At 38.6% G+C, this 19,073-nt stretch overlaps 1 protein-coding gene across 1 annotated transcript in view; it reads left to right on the top strand.

Annotated features, from left to right (window-relative positions):
- F8 (coagulation factor VIII) overlaps positions 1 to 19,073 on the top strand; it is a 111,070-nt gene that overhangs the window by 45,079 nt on the left and 46,918 nt on the right. Inside the window, exons 14-18 of the mRNA XM_008842039.3 lie at positions 6,402 to 9,369; positions 12,669 to 12,822; positions 16,577 to 16,789; positions 17,060 to 17,288; positions 17,497 to 17,679. Of these exons, the coding sequence (XP_008840261.1) occupies positions 6,402 to 9,369; positions 12,669 to 12,822; positions 16,577 to 16,789; positions 17,060 to 17,288; positions 17,497 to 17,679 (3,747 nt within the window). The remainder of the gene's footprint in view (positions 1 to 6,401; positions 9,370 to 12,668; positions 12,823 to 16,576; positions 16,790 to 17,059; positions 17,289 to 17,496; positions 17,680 to 19,073) is intronic.

The raw sequence follows: 19,073 nt of genomic DNA, 5'->3' as shown, positions 1-19,073 counted from the left end.
CTGTAGTATGATTTGAAATCAGGGATGGTGATACCTCCAAGCACTGTTTTTATTGTTTAGGATTGTTTCAGCTATCCTAGGTCTTTTATGTTTCCATATTAATTTCAAGATATTTTTTCAATTTCTGTGAAGCATTTCTTTGGAATTTTGATGTGGATTACATTGACTCTGTATATTGTTTTTTGTTAGAATGGACATTTTCACAATATTGATGATACCAATCCATAAACATGGAAGGTCTTTCCATCTTCTGGTCTGCTTAAATTTATTCCTTCAATGTCTCAAAGTTTTTATTATACAAATCTTTTACTTCCTTGGTTAGATTTATTCCAGGATATTTTTGAGACTATTGTGAATGGGAGTGTTTCCGTGGTTTCTTTCTCTGTATGTTTGTCATTGGCGTATAGGAAGGCTACTGGTTTTATGTGTTCATTTTGTGTCCTGCTACTTTGTTGAATGTGTTTATCACCTCCAGCAGTTTTCTGGTGGAGTCTTTAGAGCCTATTCTATATAGAGTTATATCATCTGCAAATAAAAATACTTTGACTTCTTCCTTTCCTATTTTTATCCCCTTTATCTCCTTCACTTGTCTTATTGCTCTACCTAAAACTTCAAACACTATATTGAACAGTAATGGAGAGAGAGGACATTTTTTGTCTTGTTCCAGATTTTAGTGGAAATGCTATGAGTTTTTCTCCATTTAGCATGATGTTGACTATAAGCGTATTATATATCACCTTTATTATGTTGAATTATGGCCCTTGTATCCCTAGAGTCCTCAGAACTTTTATCATGAAAAGATGTTGGAATTTTGTCAAAGTGCTTTTCTGCAGCTAATGAGATGATCATGTGGCTTGTTTTGAGTCTATTTACATGATAAATTATATTTATTGATTTACATATGTTGAACCCTCTTTGCATCCATCTCTGGGATCAAGCCAATTTGATTGTGGTTGATGATTTTTTTTAAGTGTTCTTGAATTCAATTTGCAAGCATTTTATTGAGAAATTTTATATATACGTTCATCAGAGAGATTGGCCTATAATTTTCTTTTTTGTTGGGTCTTTATCTGGTTTGGACATCCAGGTAATACTGGCTTCATGATATGAATTTGGAGGCGTTCCTTCCCATTTTATTTTACAGAATAATTTGAGTAGTATTGGTATTATTTCTTCTTTGAAGATTTGGTAGATTTCTGTGCTGAATCAATGTGGCCCTGGGCATTTTTTACTTGGAAGATTTTTTTTGGAAGGGTGTCTTTTTGAGACCAGGTTTTCCTGTATCCCCAGATAGCCTGAGACCCACTATGTAGACCAGGGTGGCCTTGATCTCACAGAGATCTATAACTTGGTTTAGTAGGATGACATTTTCACAATTAATTCTACCAATTCATGAGCACAGGAGGTCTTTCTGTCTCCTTGTGTCTTAATATCTTTCTTCAAAGACTTAAAAATTTCATTTTAGAGGTCTTTAATGTCTTTAGTTAGGTTTATTCCTAGATTTTTTGGGGGTATTGTGAATGGGAGTGTTTCCATGAATGTTTTCTCTGATTCCTTATTATTAATATATATAGAAAGGCTACTGATTCTCATAAATTGATTTTGAAACTGGCCACTTTACTGAAAGTGTTGATCATTTCTAGAAGTGTTCTGGTGGAATTTTTTGGAGCTCTTGTGTATAATATGTGAAAATAGGGATAATTTGACTTCTTTTCCAACTAACTCCATTTCATTTCCTTCTCTTCTCTTTTTGCCCTAGCAAGAGTTTCAAACACTGTATTGAAAAGGAGTGGAGATAGTGGACAGCTTTGTCTGGCTCCTGATTTTAATGAGAATTCTTGCAGTTTTTCTCCATTTAAAATGATGTTGGCTGTAGGTTTATTGTATATAGCTTTAATTGTGTTGGGGTATGTTCTCTACAGTCCAGTTCCCTCTAGGACTTTTTAAATTTCACTTTTATTGATTTTTTGTGTATTTTATATGAAACATCTCAATCAGTCTTAATCATCTTTATACTCCTGTCCCCACTGGCACCCTCCCATATCGCCCTACTGGAATTCATCCATTCTGTCATTTGTGTTAAGGCTTATTGTGTCAAGTTAGTGTCCCCAGGCATTCCTCAGAACAAGTTAATCTACTGAGGTCTAGTCAGCTTATCTAGAGTCCCTCGCTTTAGGAAGATCAGCTCTTCCTCACCTAGGAGTAAACAGTTGTCAGTATTTCTTCAGCTAAGATTAGGATCTGCTGTCCATTTCCCCAGTTCTATGATGGGTTTTTGTCTGCTTGGGTTTGCATGGGACTTGTGCATGCTGACACAATTGCTGTAGAGTCATATGAGCAGGGTCCCAGAAGCTTATAGGACTCTATTTCCATATGCCTCTGGGACTTTTATCATAAATGCATGTTGGAATTTTTTCAAAGGCCTTTCAGGCATTTATTGAGATGATCATGTGATTTTTTGTCTTTAAGTCCTTACATATGATTTATTGTATTTATTGACATGTATATTGAACCATCCATGAATCTCTGGAATGATGCTGACTTGATCATGGTGGATGATCTTTTATGTGTGTGTCTGTATGTGGTTAGGGAGTATTTTGTTGAGAACTTTTGCATGTATGTTCATTAAGGATATGGGCCTCCAGTTTTCTTTTTTATTGTGTGTTTATCTGGTTTGGGTAGTACTGGCTTCATAGAAGGAATTTGGGAGTTCTCCCTCTTTTTCTATCTTTTTTGAATAATTTAAGTTGTATTGGTTGTAGATCTTTGAAGGTCTGGTAAAATTCTGCTATGAATCCATCTGAGCCTGGGCTTTTTTTAGTTGGGAAGCTTTGTATTACTATTTTGATTTCCATATTTGCTATGGACCTGTTTAAACTGTTCATCTTTTGGTTTAACTTTTCCACCTTCTTTTTTGAGACAGAGTCTCACACTGAACCTGGATGAAGTTCAGTGACTGACTAGGAGAGCTGGACAATGAGCTCTGAGGGTCAACTTGTCTCTGCACCCCAACCCTCTGAGGTTACAAACATGCAAGTTGCAGGGTTTTCATGGATTTGGAATGCCAATGCAGAGATACTTTAGTTAAGGGCTGGACCAGGTGTGGTGACATGCCTTTAATCCTAGCACATGGGAGGCAGAGGTAGGCCGATCTCTGTGTGTTCAAGAGGCTGGGCTGACCTAGAATACATAGTGAGTTCCAGGCCAATTGGAGCTACATAGTGAGACCTTGGAGACAGAGAGAGAGAGAGAGAGAGAGAGAGAGAGAGAGAGAGAGAGAGAGATTAGTGTTTAAACTACATTGGGTGAAATTTTGTAATGAGATCATCTTCTTGCATTACAAATGTGACTAAACAAATAAAAATCATTATAATTAATCTTACATCTAACCAAATAGCTTCAAAATATATTCTTTGTACTGGGGTGATGGAGCAGTGGGTAAAGTACTTGCCATGCAGCATGAAGATCTGAGTTTGGATCTCCAGAACCCACATAAAAAACCAGGCATGTTAACATGTGTCTATAATTCCAGTGCTCCTATAGCAAGATGAGAACCAGAGACAGGAGGATCCCCAGAAGTTTACAGGCCAGCTAGCCTGGCATATGCAATAACAACAAAGAGACCCTGTTTCAAACAAGGTGAAAGACAAGGCCAGTATCACCATGAGAGACTGTCCTCTGACTTACACACACACACATGCACGCACGCGCGCGCACACACACACACACACACACACACACACACACACACACACACACCGTGCTAGACTCATGCTCACATACATACAAAAAGATTTTTAAAATATTTTTATTGAGTTTTCGTGCATTTCAGATAATAGATCTTAATCAAATTTAGACCCCCTCCCCCATCCACACCCTCCCATAACCTCCCACTGGATTTCATGCATTCTGTCATATACGTTAAGTCTTATTCAGTCAAGAATTTGTACCCAGCTGTCCTTCAGTGCAAGTTCATTCACTGGAGTCTAGTCAGCCTATCTAGAGTCACTTTCTTAAAAATCTACTCTCCCTCACCCAGCAGTAATCAGTTGTCAATAGTTCTTTAGCTAGGGTTGGGGCTTGCTGCCCATTTCCTCATTCTGTGCTGGGTTTTTGCCTAATTGAGTCTGCATGGGTCTTGTGCATGCTGTCACCATTGTTGCAAGTTCATATGAAGAAGTTCCGAGTGACCTGGAAGCCTCTGTTTCCTTATGTTCATGCACCAACCCTGGCTTTTACAATCTTTCCAGCCCCTCTTCTGCAATCCTGAGCCATGGGTGGGTGAGGTTTAATATAGTTCTATCCAGGCACATTCACTCTGCGATCTCTTGTTCTCTAAAACGTAGCCACTTGTGGCCTTCTGTCTGCATTGCACTTTGCTGTGTGAGGAAGCTTCGCTGGTAAGAGTTGAGAGATGTATAAGTATTCTATCTACCCCCTGTTCCACTAAATTCCACGAGCCTTAGGTATAGAAGTTTCACTGTAGGATGTCACTTAAGGCTCAGCATCTCTCAGACATATATTCTCTATGTGTGACCAGTTGTGGAACTCTGTAATAGGCTCCATCTATTGCAAAAAGAAGCTTCTTTGGGGAGTGGTGTACAGTATACTTGTCTGTAAATATAAGAATTCATATTTAGCGCATGTGAAGAAATTTCATTTGTCTAGAGATATGACAGAGATAGGGTTTTCTCTAGGATCTATGACCTCTCCAGCCATGTGTATTTGGCTACGTTTTACAGTGCCACCCATGAGTTCCCTCCCATTGAGAGGGCTTTACATCCAATTAGATAGCTATTGATTACTGTCTAGATAAAAGTGTCACTTCTGTACCAATAGAGATAATTTGTTCTGCCAGCTGCTGTGGTTATTATGCTTTGGAGCTGGGTTGGACCATTGTTTGATTTTCTCCCTTAGCAGCTTGCATAGTATCCTCTAGAACCGTGAGAGCTAGTCTTCAGGTAGAAGGCTGCCAGGTCAGTTCCAGCTCCATTGCTCTAAGTCCTGTGTCTGAAGTATGTCCTGTCTTCAGCAATAGGGTCTTACCTTCAAGTTCTGGGAGGACATCAAGGGCTATGGAAATAGCCTGTGTTATTTTGGGAGTTTTTTTGGACTACCCTGACCAACAACTCAAAGGGAGGTTCCTCCTGTCTGGCACTGTGTTTCTTGTTATATAGCCATCAGGTAAACTTATGCACTCATGTTCAGATATTGTATGTGTATTTTTCAGGGGGGTGAGTTAATACATTTCCCTCTAGCTTTTTATGCCACCTAAGTTTTATCTCTCCTCTCTCTCTCCCTGTCTAACCTCCCTTCTCCATCTCACAAAAAGATTTTTAAAAATAATAGATTCTTTGGGTTGGAGAGATGGCTCAGGGGTTAAGGGTACTTGCTATTCTTCCAGAGAACCAGGGTTTTGATCTCAGCACCCACATGGAGGCTACCATCCCTAACTCCAGTTCCAGGAGATCTGATGCCCTCTTCTAGCCTCCACAGGCAATTATGCACATGTGGTGCACTTACATACATGCAGGAAAAACACTCATACACATAAAATTTTAAAAAATATTTTTTTAAATAGTGATATATTCTTTAATGAAAAAGTCAATTAAATAGACAAAGTATGTAGACTAGTCTCTTGACTCCATGATCTAACATGAATTTTAGAGCATAGGAGCATAATGGTATGGTCCAAATGTGTTTGACTCTGGCCTGGTTAATTCTAGACCTGAGGTTGACTTAATCAGTTTGGGGTTTTTATCCAACTCAGAATAAATTCCTGCTTTCTGGTTCCTATGATTTATTTGAGTGTAAAAATTCTATAACCACTTCCTGAGAATTTCTGCATTAGAGATAGATATATAAATTTTGTGTCATTGAGCATTGGAAAATGTTTTATTATATTTCAGATCTTAAAAACAAAGTTTTTATGAGTTAGCAAGAGAGGAAGGTTTTAGGGGTGTTGTTCCTCTTTTGATATTCTGTGTGTGTGTGTGTGTGTGTGTGTGTGTGTGTGTGTAGATATACATGCTTTGGCACGAGTGTAGAGGTCAGAGGACAACTTGCAGAAGTCGGTTTCCTCCTCCTACCACAAGGGTTCCAAGTATCAAACTCAGGTGATCAGGCTTGGAGGCAAGTGGCTTTACACACTGAGGCATCTTGCTGGCCTTGTATCCCTTTCTTATGATCAGAAACATGCAAAACCCAATAGTAGCAATGCAGTAATGACTTTTATCACCATCGTTGAACTGTTCCATGTGTCAATGATTTGACCAAATGACTCATGATGTAATAGCCTTGGCTAGCATTTTTTGTCTAGGACTAAGAGAGAACCTCTAATATATAACTTACTTGTAACTTTGGTTATGAATAACCAGAGTCTTATTCATTCTTATTTTCAGGTCTATGGGTCCTGGGGTGCCATAATTCAGACTTTCGGAACAGAGGCATGTCAGCCTTACTGAAAGTTTCTAGTTGTGACGAGAGTACTAGTGATTATTATGAAGAAATATATGAAAATATTCCAACATACTTGGTGAATGACAACAGTTTCATTGATTCCAGAAGCTTCTCCAAGAATTCAAAGCACCCTAACAGTAGGCAAACGAAATCCAGAGCCACCACAATTCCAGAAAATGATGTACAGAAGATTGAGCATCAGTTTGGAGAGAGATCAGAAGTGCTTAAAGTACAAAGTGTCTCTCCTAGTGGCTTGTTGATGCTTTTGGGACAGAGTCATCCTACTCCACATGGGTTATCCTCACCAGATGGCCAAGAAGCCATATATGAGGCTATTCCTGATTATTATTCACCTGGTGCAATTGACAGCAATGAAGGCCTAGCTAAAGTGGCACAACTTGAGTCAGAACCCCATCACATTGAGAGTATAGTATTTACTCCTGAGCCAGGCCTCCAATTAAGACCAAATGAGAATTTGGGGACAGCTATAGCAGCAGAATTGAAGAAACTTGATTTGAAAGTTTCTAGTTTGCCAAATAATATGACTGCAACAATTCTATCAGACAATTTGACAGCAAGTTTTGAAAAGAGAGGTTCCTCAGGATCCCCAAATATGCCAGTTCACTTTGGTAATGAATTGAACACTAGTACATTTGATGAAAACACATATCCCCTTATTGAATCTCATGTACCTCTAAACATTAGTGAAAGAAATAATGATTCCAAGTTGTTAGATGCAGCTTTAGTAAATAGTCAAGAAAGTTCACCAGGAAATAATGTATCATCCGTGAAGAATGACACATTACTCATAGAGAAGAGGCTTCATGGATTTGCCTTGTTGACCAAAGATAATTCTTTATTCAAAGATAATATCCCTTTGATAAAAACAAATAGGGTATATAATGATTCCACAACTAATGGGAAACCCCACATTGATAGTCCAACAATGACTGAGAATGGTACATCATTTTTGCTAGATACTGTATTAAAAATCAATACTGAGATTCAAGAAATAGCATCTTTGATTAAGAATGAAACACTTACAGGCAAAAATACTACAGTTTTGAGGCTGAACCATGAGTTAAATAAAACTGCCTCATCAAAAAATAAAGAAATAATTCATAAAAAAAATGAAAGTTCTGTGCTACAAGATGCAGAAAGTATAGATATGCCATTCTTCAAGGTAGTTTTCTTGCCAGAATCAGAAATTTTGATGAAAAGTGCCCATGGAAAGAACTGGAATTCTGGACAAGAGCCTAGTCCAAAGCAATTAGTATCTTTAGGATTGGAAAAGTCTGGGAAAAATCAGAAGTTCTTGTCAGGGAAGAATAAAGTGGGTGAAGAACAAGATGGATTCACAAAGGATACAGGACTCCAAGACACAGTTTTTCCAAGAAACAGAAGCATATTTCATGCTACTTTGGCTAATGTACAAGAAAATAAGATACACAATCAAGAAAAAAATATTAAGGAAGAAACACAAAAGAACAAAGCATCAATCCAAGATAAAGTAGTTCTGCCTCAGTTGTATACAGCAACCGGCTCTAAGAATTTCCTGAAAGACCTTTTCTTACTAAGCACTAGGCAAAATAAGAGTTTAGATGAAGAGGCATATGCACCAATACTTCAAGACTTCAGATCAATAAACAACTCAACAAATACAGTACAGATTCACATGACCCATTTCTTAAAAACAAAGGAGGAACAGGAAACAAATTCAGAAGTTGTGGTAAATCAGACCGAGGAAAGGGCAGAGAACTACCCAAGTCAGAAGAATGTTATTGCTAAACGTAGTAAACGGACTTTGGAACAATTCAGACTCCAAATAGATGAAACAGAGCTTGAAATGTGGCAAATTGTGGATAATACCTCAACTCAGTCTCCCTCATCAGATTCTCCTATGAGGAAAACCACCACTCAGACTAATAGTTCTACATCACCACCTACAGATCTCATAAGGATCCCATCCCATAACAACTTTCTTCATGCTCTGACATCATCCCATAGTTATTCCTTTAAGACAAATAGTTCTAGAGTTCAAGAAAGCAGTCATTTCTTAAAAGGAGCCCCCCAAAATAACCTTTCTTTAGCCATCCTACCATGGGAAATGATCAGAAATCAAAGGAAGTTTGACTCCCTGGGGGCAAGTGACTCAAACTCAACCACATCTAAAAACCTTGAGAACACTGTTCTCTTAAAACCAGTCTTTCCTGAAGCGTCTGACAAAGTTGAATTGCTTCCTCAAGTTCCCATTCATGAAGAAGAACTTTTACCTACAGAAGCTAGCCATGAATCTCCTGGCCACCTAGATGTCATGGAAAAGACCCTTCTTCAAAAAACAGAGGGTGCTATTAAATCGAGTAAATCAAACAGACCTGGAAAAGTGTCCTTTCTTCAAGGGGCAACTGAAAGCTCTGAAAAGACTGCCTCCAAACTGCTGAATCATTTTTCTTGGGATAGCCATCATGCTATACAGACAGGAAAAAGAGAACGGCAATTCAAAGAGAAATCACCAGAAATTGCATCCATTAAGACAAAGGACATCATTTTGTCTCTGAACCCTTGTGAAAACAATCGCTCAACAGTGACAAATGAAAAACAAAACTGGCCCCAAAGAGAAGCCACTTGGGTAAAGCAAGGAGGGACTCAGAAGTTGTGCTCTCAAAATCCACTGGTCTTGAAACGCCATCAAAGGGAAATAACCCTTACTGCTCTACAGTCAGAGCAAGAAGCAACTTATGATGATGCCATTGCAGTTGAAACAAACAGAGAAGATTTTGACATTTATGGTGAGGATGAAAATCAGGATCCCCGCAGCTTTCAGCAGAAAACCCGGCACTATTTTATTGCAGCTGTGGAGCGCCTCTGGGACTATGGGATGAGTGTATCTTCTCATATTCTAAGAAATAGGTATGTGACATTGGTTATTTCTTTTCCCTGCTATTGTGGCCTTTGATTTTACTAGGACTTTACAATAAGTAATTTTGCCTGATGTTACACATTAAAACATTTCCATAGTTTTTAAGAAGTTAACCTCATCTATCAGCCCTATGAGTTGCAACAGGAGTCTTGTCATGAAAGATCCCTGAAAGAGAAAGACGCCAAATGTGTAGTAAAGAAGTTGAGGGTGTAGGTAGTGTTGTTCTCACATATGGAAAATCCAGAGGGAAATGCATGGTTTGATTCTAGGAGAGCCAAAGGAGATTGAGTCTGAGGAAAGAAAGTACAGACAATTTTAAGGGAAAATCATAAGAAAAATCAGTCAACTGGTATGATGCAGTACCTACTATATTGCAGATAACTGTTTCAGGTACTGCAGTGCAGCATGTAAGATAAGGAGCTTTCCTTCTCTTGGGGAGAAGGAACAACAAATTAGTAGAAAAATTATTAAGAGAGGACTAGGGAGATGAGTTGGTCAGTAAAGTACTTGCCTTGCAACCATAGGACCTGAGGTCAATGTTTATTGCAGAGGACGTGGGTTTGGTTCACAGCACTCGGGTTGGGACACTTACAACCACCTGTAACTCCAGGGATCCAATATGCTCTTCTCACCTCTGTGGTCACCTGCAATCACATACACATACACATACAGAGACACACACATACATAATTTAGAATATAACAATGTTTTTTTTTTAAAAAAAAAAAAAACACAAGCGTCATGGTGTGCACTTGTAGTTGTAGTGCTAGAAAGGCACAGATAGGCGGATCCCTTGGGCTCAATGACCAATAAACCTAGCCTAATTGGTGAGCTACAGGTTCCGTGACAGAACCTATCTCAAAAAACAAGGTAGGTGGCTCCTCAGGAATGACATCTAAGGTTGATCCCTGGCCTCCACTTACATGTGCACACACACGCATGCACACACACACACATACACACACACACAAGTACACATATATACACACATGCAAAAAAGATAAAGTATAAAGAGAATTTCAATGGTGTGGTTCAGAAGATAGAATAAAATATGATAGAATGTCCAGGGATTGCTTTAGCTGTGGTAGTCAGAGAAATTCCTTTGGAGGAATTGAGTCCTAAATAATAATGAAGTCAACGGATGGAGCTCTGAAAGGACACTCCCAGACAGAGTGAAATTCCATACACAAGCACTAATCACTGAGAACGGGGCAAGTTTAACATTTTTGAGACACAAAATGGGTTAGCATAGTGGGAGTACAGTGAGAAATTCAAGGTAGGGGACAGTGAAGTGGCAGAATTGAGCAACAGTTGCATAATGCAGGTCCTAGAGGAAGCGTAGAGCCAGTTTATTGCTTTCACTTTTCCACCTGGCTTTCCAGCTCATGACCCTCATTGCTACACAGCAGCCATATGGGGTTTCCCTGATCCACTGGCTTTCCTACTCCTTCTTCACTTCTATGTTACATTTTCTACTTTCCCCTCATATTTCCAGTGTTTTTCTCTGTATTTTCACTCTTAGCTGACTAGTGCAATGAACCTCCACCAACTGCCAACATATTTACTGACATCTGTACCTACTTACTTTACCTCACACAAATGAAAATAGACAGACCATTTATGCTCATCATACAAGTTTTGCACTTTGTATCACTCTTTCGCTTCTCATAAAACCATTTCTCCACCAATTCTTCCTTTTCTCTCTTACACCACCAATTTCTCCCTGTTCACTGGATTAGTCTCATCAACATCAATCACATTATTAACGACCATTCCTTCTTTTCACATATTTAGACCTCAAACTTCTAAGTTGTTTTTTTGGGTTTTTTTTAATATTTTATGTATTGTTTTTATTTTATGTGTATGAGTGTATTGCCTGCATGTATGTGAGTGCACCTGTGTCGTGCAATGCCACGGAGGTCAGAAGAGGGCTTTGGATTCCCCTGGAACTGGAGTTAAGGACGGTTTGTAGCTGCCATGTGGGTGCTGGGAATCGAGCCCTTGTCCTCTGCAAGAGCAGTTAGTGCTCTTAACCGCTGAGCCATCTCTCCAGCCCCAACTTCTAAGTTATTTGTAAGTACTCCTTTTCCCTTACACTCAGATCTAATCATCTGAGGCTCTTGTTAGATATGGTAGTTTTTTAATAATGTTTTATTGATTCTTTGAGAATTTCATACAATGTATTTTGATTATATTCAGACCCCTCCCCCATCTCCTCTCAGATTCACCCCCACTTTCGTACCCTCACTCATTTCATGTCCTCTAGTTTTTCAAAGCCTATTCAGTCTAATTTATGTTCCCCAAATGCTCTTTGGTGTGGGTTCATCTCTTGGAGCCTGATCAACCTATCCAGCATCACACTTTTAAAGAAAACTGACTCTCCCTCTCCCAGCAGCTATCAGTTACCAATAATTCCTCAGCTAGCACTGGAGCTTCTTGGCAACTTCTGCCCTCCATGCTGGGATTTTGTCTGGTGTGGTTTGCACGAGGCTTGTGAATGCTGTCACAAACACTGTGGGTTGATATGTGCAATTTCACTGTTGTGTCTGAAAAAACACAGATTCTTTGTATTCACCCACCATCTCTTTTTGCCACCTCTTGTGCAACGATTTCTGAACCTTGGGAGAAGATATAGGTGATATAGGTGTCCCATTTGGGCCAAACACTCCACAGTCTCATTTTCTGCACACTGATGAGTTGTGGGTCTTTATGTTAATCGCTATCTGCTTCAAAAAGAAGGTTCTCTGGTGAGAGTTGAGAGATGCATTAATCTATGGGTATAACAATAAGTCATTAGGAGTCAATTTAACACTATGTCTATTTAGAAGAATAGTAGTAGATTCTCCCCTACGGCCTGTGAGCTGTCTAACCACAGGTTCTTGGCCTTGATAGTGCCAGGTATAGGCTCCATCTTGTAAGCAGGCCTTAAATAATCAGAAAGTGTTTGGTTACTTAAGGACAGGGTAGAGGAGGAAATATGGGGAGGAATAACTAACACTAAAGGCCTTTTGAAAAAGTCATATGGAAACCTACTACTGTATAAACTTCTTAAAATACATACATATGTACATATAAAAAGAGTTTAAATGGAGTTACCCCATAACAACTGAACAACCCCAACACCTGAAAATTGTCTTTACTCTCTATTTCTTTCCTCCCTGCACCATTTCATTCATCTATCATCAATTTTACTAAATGTACCTCAAATACAGGGAACACAAAGGTGAGAGGCATTCTTCCTTATGGGTCCATCAGGGAGTGTCCTTATTTTCTTCTGCTTTTTCTACAGGGATCACAGTGGCAATGCCCCTCAGTTCAAGAAAGTCGTTTTTCAGGAGTTTACTGATGGTTCTTTTAGTCAACCCTTATACCGTGGAGAACTTAATGAACACTTGGGGCTCTTGGGGCCATATATAAGAGCAGAAGTTGAAGACAACATCATGGTAAGTTAAGGACAATGGATTTACAAAAACAATTCGTTCCATATATTTAGTTTGTTTCTGATTATAAAAATAATATTTGGCTACCTCTCCTGCATGCCTTGGAGGGTAGTCTGCTGGAACCGGAGCTGAGAACCAAGCAGAAATCCTTGCACTCTGAGAAAATTCATTCTGTAGTATTTGGAGGGAGGGTCAACCTGAGCTAAGCCAGATGTTGGTGAGAAGATTGTCACATTAACCTTTTATCAGTTATCAGTCCTGGACACAAAGTCATCTCTATCAGATTTTTATATTTTTTCATTGAGATGTAATTCATACATAATAAAAGTCACTGTTTTTTTAATTAAAAAATATTTGTATATATGACATGAAAGTAAAAGCAAAACTGCCTGCAAAACCCACAGCCCAGAAGCCACATGCAGTCAAGTATAGATAGAGATGTCCCAATACAAAATTACGAATTTACTTAAAAAGTTATTTTTTGCATTTTCTGTGCCTCAATTGTATAGTTCTTCAGTGTGAACTTTATAGATGACAATCTTGTGTCACTGCGTGAAAGGCCTGGAACAAAAAGAATGAAGGAGAGTCTTTTTACAGGGGGAAATTTTATTAATATTACCTTATATATTAGATAGTAACCATTGATAATTTTAATTAAAAGTATTTGCCAAGTTTTCTGTCTCTTAATTTTATATGAGTTTTAAAAATAAAATAGGTTTCTGTCTGGGTAATAAAGCCTATAGAGTCTAACTTGAATCCCCAAATGTTCTCCAGCACAGGCTCATCTACTTGGCCTTATGCATGCAAAAAAATAATAAAATAAAATAAAAATAAATAGGTTTTCTAGGTAGTAACTCATAAAACTTCCTCTTTGACATTTTCATTGATTTCGTATTCATAAAAATTCCTCTGAGGCTGGAGGGTGGCTCTGCGGTTAAGAGTCCTTGCTGTTCTTCCAGAGGACCCAGATTCCATTTCCAGGACCCATATGGAGGTTCTGTTGACCTCTTGCAGGCTTTGTGGGCTCTACACACGTACCAGTATACATACAGGCAATCCAAACACTTGTACAAAGGAAAATAAATAAATCTTTATTTTAAAAAAAATTTCCTCTCTACCCAGGAAAATTTTAAGCATTTCCTTTTATAGCTCACGTTTTACATTTAATCATTTAATCTATCAATAATTTCTGTAAGCTCATTATTCTGGTGCATTTTAAGAGAAGTACTGGCCTGTCCTGGCCTCCCTCCAGCATAGGGGCTGAGAATTCAGGGAACCGCCTGAGAGCGCCTGAATCCTGTCCCCACGTGATGAAGCCTTTGAGAGGGAACTGACACTGATTCTAACCGCTCCTACAGCTATCAAAGTACCTGAAAACAAATCCTGAGTCCATCACTCTCGAGTCCAGCCTTGGCAGACAAAAGAAAAATGAGGAGGAACCCAATAGAGGGATGCTTTCAGTAGCCCCTGTCAAGAAATCCCAATGGACTCTGATATGAACATTTGAAATTTGCCCTGTTCTGACTTTTTTCTGGTTCACTATGTAGAACTTAATATGCTAACTACTCTTGCCTTGACTACTCCTTCACATTCCCTAGTCACCAGTCAAGGACTTTCTTTTCTCCCTAAAGATAAGAGTTATGTAATTTGGGAATCTTTTAGATAGACCCACTGAAGGGGTACCCCAGTTGCCTCACCCTGTGTCCCTGTTCAGCAAGGAAGAAGCCACAGTGGTCTGCGTCCCCATTCCCTATTGACAATTTATGTAACTTCTTCAGAGGATGATGTGACAAGAATAGGAGGTAGGAATTGGCTAGGCAGTTAGGGTGAAAAAGACCCCAAAGAAAAGTAGCCAGTTTCTTGGCTAAAACTCACAATGTCCTTGGGCCCCTTAGCAACATACTCTGCTCCAAAGGCCAAAAGTGTCAAAAGTACTTGGGAGCTCTTATCTAATCCCTAAAAGATTTTAGGGTTACCTCTTCAGAGGGGGGAATGTTAGAGTAGCAAAAATCCCCATTTAAAAGAAAAGAAAGAAAAAGAAAGAAAAAGAAAGAAAGAGGTAAACCTACGTACATGCAGGCAAAACACCCACATATACACACACAAGAAAGAAAGAAAGAAAGAAAGAAAGAAAGAAAGAAAGAAAGAAAGAAAGAAAGAAAGAAAGAAAGAAAGAAAGAAAGAAAGACGAAGTTGTCAGAAAAAAATGATGGGGAGGTATGGGAGGTGTTGGAGGGGAGAGAGTGGGCATTGATTTGATCAAAACACCTTATATGCATGTATGAAATTCTCAATAAAGTTTTTCAGTTAAAAAAATGAGAGAAATATTGTTGTTTTTATTCCAAAAACATCCATTCATTTACCCAGTTGACTGACTAGCTATGGGATTGTAGGTGCATTATTTTTTTACTTGAATTTTTTTTTATATTGCAAGAGTTTTTAAATCTAAAAAATAAGTTTTTTTTAAAAGATAATATGGGGGCTGGATAGGTGGCTCAGTAGTTAAGAGCACTGGCTACTCTTGCAGAGGACCAGGGATGGATTCCAACATTCACATGGTGGCTAGTAACCATTCAAAACTCCAGTTCCAGGGAGTTAACGCCCCTTTCTGGCATCTTCAGGCATTGCACAACATGGGTGCAATTAGGTACATGCAGACAGAGCACTCACATACATAAAATAAAGTAATAAGTAAAATATTTTAAAAATTAATTAATCATATTAAACGTCACCCACCCATGACTCAGGGACCACTGTGGAAGAGCAGGGCAGAAAGATTGTAAGAGCCAGGGTTGGTGCATGAACATAAGGAAACAGAGTTTTCTAGGCATCTGGGACCTTGTTCATGTGAATTTGCAGCAAACTCAATCAGACAAAAACCCAGCAAAGAACTAGGGAAATGGTTATCAGTCCCCAACCTTAGCCGAGGAACTAGTAGCAATTGATTACTACTGATGGGGGATAGTTGATCTTCTTTAAAGATCAACTGACTCTAGACAGGCTGACTAGACTCTGGTGGATGAACTTGCACTGAGGGACATCTGGGTAAAAAAGCTTGACTTTAACATATAGGCTTTAACATATATGACAGAATGCATGAAATCTGGTGGGGGGAGCATGGTAGGGTTTGGGTGAGGGAGGGTTCTAAATATGATTAAGATTTATTGTAGGGGGGCTGGAGAGGTGGCTCAGCAGTTAAGAGCACTGACTGCTCTTGCAGAGGACCCAGGTTCGATTCCCAGCACCCACACAGTGGCTATGAACCGAACTGTCCTTAACTGCAGTTCCAGGGGAATCCCTGCATGAAATCTGGTGGCAGGTATGAGGAGGTACAGATGGAGGAGGGGGTATAAAGATGACTAAGATGTTTCATATGAAATGCACAAAAATTCAATTAAAATGTACATTAAAATTAATTAATTAATTAAAATTAAAAGATAATATGCATCCATCTTGGAATTTATTATGAAGAACCTTAAGTAGCAAATCCTTAGTGACATTTTGTCTTTTACTTTGGAATTACTTTTAAGTGTTTAGCAATTTTCTCCATTGTAATTTTCATGTTATAAATATAATTCAAAAATTCCTCATAATTCCCTTCTTTAGATTTGGGTTCTAACAGCATTCATCCTTTTCCACTTAATCCAGGATATTAAAACTTGGAAAAGACAAAAGATAGAGGGATATAGATACAAAAACTTGAGGTAAGGATTTTAATTTTCTAAAATATGATTCTTGATTTTTTTTTCCTCTGCAGGTAACTTTCAAAAACCAGGCCTCTCGTCCCTACTCCTTCTATTCTAGCATCATTTCTTATAAGGAAGATCAGAGGCAAAGAGAAGAACCTAGAAGAAACTTTGTTAAGCCTAATGAGATCAAAACATACTTTTGGAAAGTGCAACATCATATGGCACCCACTGAAGATGAGTTTGACTGCAAGGCCTGGGCTTATTTTTCTGATGTTGATTTTGTAAGCAGGTCTTCATTGGAAAAGCCACATTCTTCTTTAAAAGAAATGTTCTTTATCTTGTATATGCTAAAAATTTTGGTGTTTATCCTAAGCACAATGAGAAGTTTTAAGTAAGGGAGGTGATACCATATTTGAATGCTCAAAATCTAACTCTGGAATCTACTGCAGAGGATAACTGGTACTGTGAGAAGATGGGGGGGCAGGTTATATTGGCATACAAGGTGCTAAGAGAGAACTTACACTAACCCAAATGATGTCTTCCCACCGTAGGAAAGAGATGTGCACTCAGGCTTGATTGGACCCCTTCTGATCTGCCACACAAACACCCTGAGCTCTGCTCATGGAAGACAAGTGACAGTGCAAGAATTTGCTCTGTTTTTCACTATCTTTGATGAGACCAAAAGCTGGTACTTCATTGAAAACATGGAAAGGAACTGCAAGGCACCCTGCAAAATTCAGAGAGAAGACCCCACTTTCAAAGAGAATTATCGCTTCCATGGTAACATAACCTATGTACAAATACTATTCTCTGTGAAATGCAGCATGCACTTTTTCAAATGAGCCTTGAGCCAGAGACTTGAACAGTAATAAGAGTAATGTGTAGAAGTAGAATCCTGGTGTGTATCAGTATTTTCAATGGAGAAGGAAGGAAACTTCTACAATAGATTTTGTTAACTTTCTCTGTGTTCTGTGTTCTTCTTCTCCAGCAATCAATGGTTATGTGATGGATACACTACCAGGCTTAGTAATGGCTCAGGGTCAGAGAATTCGATGGTATCTACTCAACATGGGCAACAATGAGAACATTCAATCTGTTCATTTCAGTGGACATGTGTTCACCATAAGGAAAAAAGAGGAATATAAAATGGCAGTGTACAACCTCTACCCAGGTGTGAGCTAGCTTGTGCTCTTTCTTCTACCTATGTGTCTATTGAGTACCTACTTCGCTAAGTACTGGTGACATAACAAATAACAAAGCAGAGGTCTGTACTCTGAATTGTCTTACTGTTTCAAGTAACTTTCCTTCCACAGAGAAATAAATTAGCAAATGAAGAAGATAATTTCAGGTACCTTAAAACGGCTATGAATGGATAATTAATACCATGTAGTACTTTTCTAAGAATCTTTTTTCATTTTCCATCTCAAATCCCACATGGCACCAGTAGTTATCCAAAGGCTTATTTGTTTATATAGCCAATATATTGATGAAGCATTACCAACAATGATCAAAACACAATTTTACTTTTAATTCCCCATTATTCCTTTTAAACTGTTTAATATTAGGGGTAAATTTCCCCTATTTCTTCATGAAATTCTGATAAGCCCTGTGAGTTTATTGTTTACTTTTTCTAGGTTTCTGAGATAGGGTCTCATGTAGCCCCAACTCGTCTTCTACTTCCAGTCCTCTGCTTTTGCTTCCTAAGCACTGGGGTTATAGACCTGCACCACACACCCCTGGCTTTTTACTCATTTAATAAACAGACCTGCAGTCACTTTATATCATAAATACAGTTTAAGTCAAAACTTACAGTGTTCATTCCAAGACATTAATGAAAATGGTGAACTTTATTTAATTTCAATCTTCCCTCCTCAACTTGAGCCTACATCAGGCTAGAGGTCTGCATTGGTGAAAGGGGAAGTCCTCTGTTCTCTACGTTGTGCTTCCCTTCTTATGGGCTCATTTGAATTCCAGTAAAGGTAAATTAGAAGTGAAGGGGTGGGACAGATCTTACCTCCTTACAACTGGCTTGTTGTGACCTAACTTCCTGTTGTGTGCACCTAGCCATAGTTTAAGCCAACTCTTTCTCTTGTAGGGCACTTTCAAGAAGTCCTTGAAACTCCTTTTGGGCATCAGTCCTCTCTCATGAAATCTCCTTGACCTAGTTGGCTCCACATTTTCAGTCATTTATAACTCATTTCTTTTTTTTTTTAATTAGAAGAAGCATTTCATTACAACAGCATTAACCTATTCAATAACATTTTTCTGAGCTAGGGTACATCTCTTTCAAAATTGGCTGTACATTTCTAGGTTTACAGATGAATTATTACGCTTATATAATCTTTTACTCATTATAAACTCTATAAGACATAAAATTAAATAAGGTTCCAACGTTTAAAAAAGATCTCCACTTCGTTGTCAAAACACACAGTTTCATACAGAAAAATTCATTCCAGGGCTCTTGACATTGAGAAGTTTTCACATGCATTTCCAATCTCTATATACATGACTATCACTGGTCACAGTCACCCACCTTCTGAGCTCCTCGGCATCTGAGCATGAATA

This window comes from Nannospalax galili, unplaced genomic scaffold, assembly GCF_000622305.1.
Source record: "Nannospalax galili isolate Female #2095 unplaced genomic scaffold, S.galili_v1.0 scaffold880, whole genome shotgun sequence".
NCBI lineage: Eukaryota > Metazoa > Chordata > Mammalia > Rodentia > Spalacidae > Nannospalax > Nannospalax galili.
Note: the sequence above shows the minus strand (reverse complement) of the source record. Positions and strands in the feature narration are given on the sequence as shown.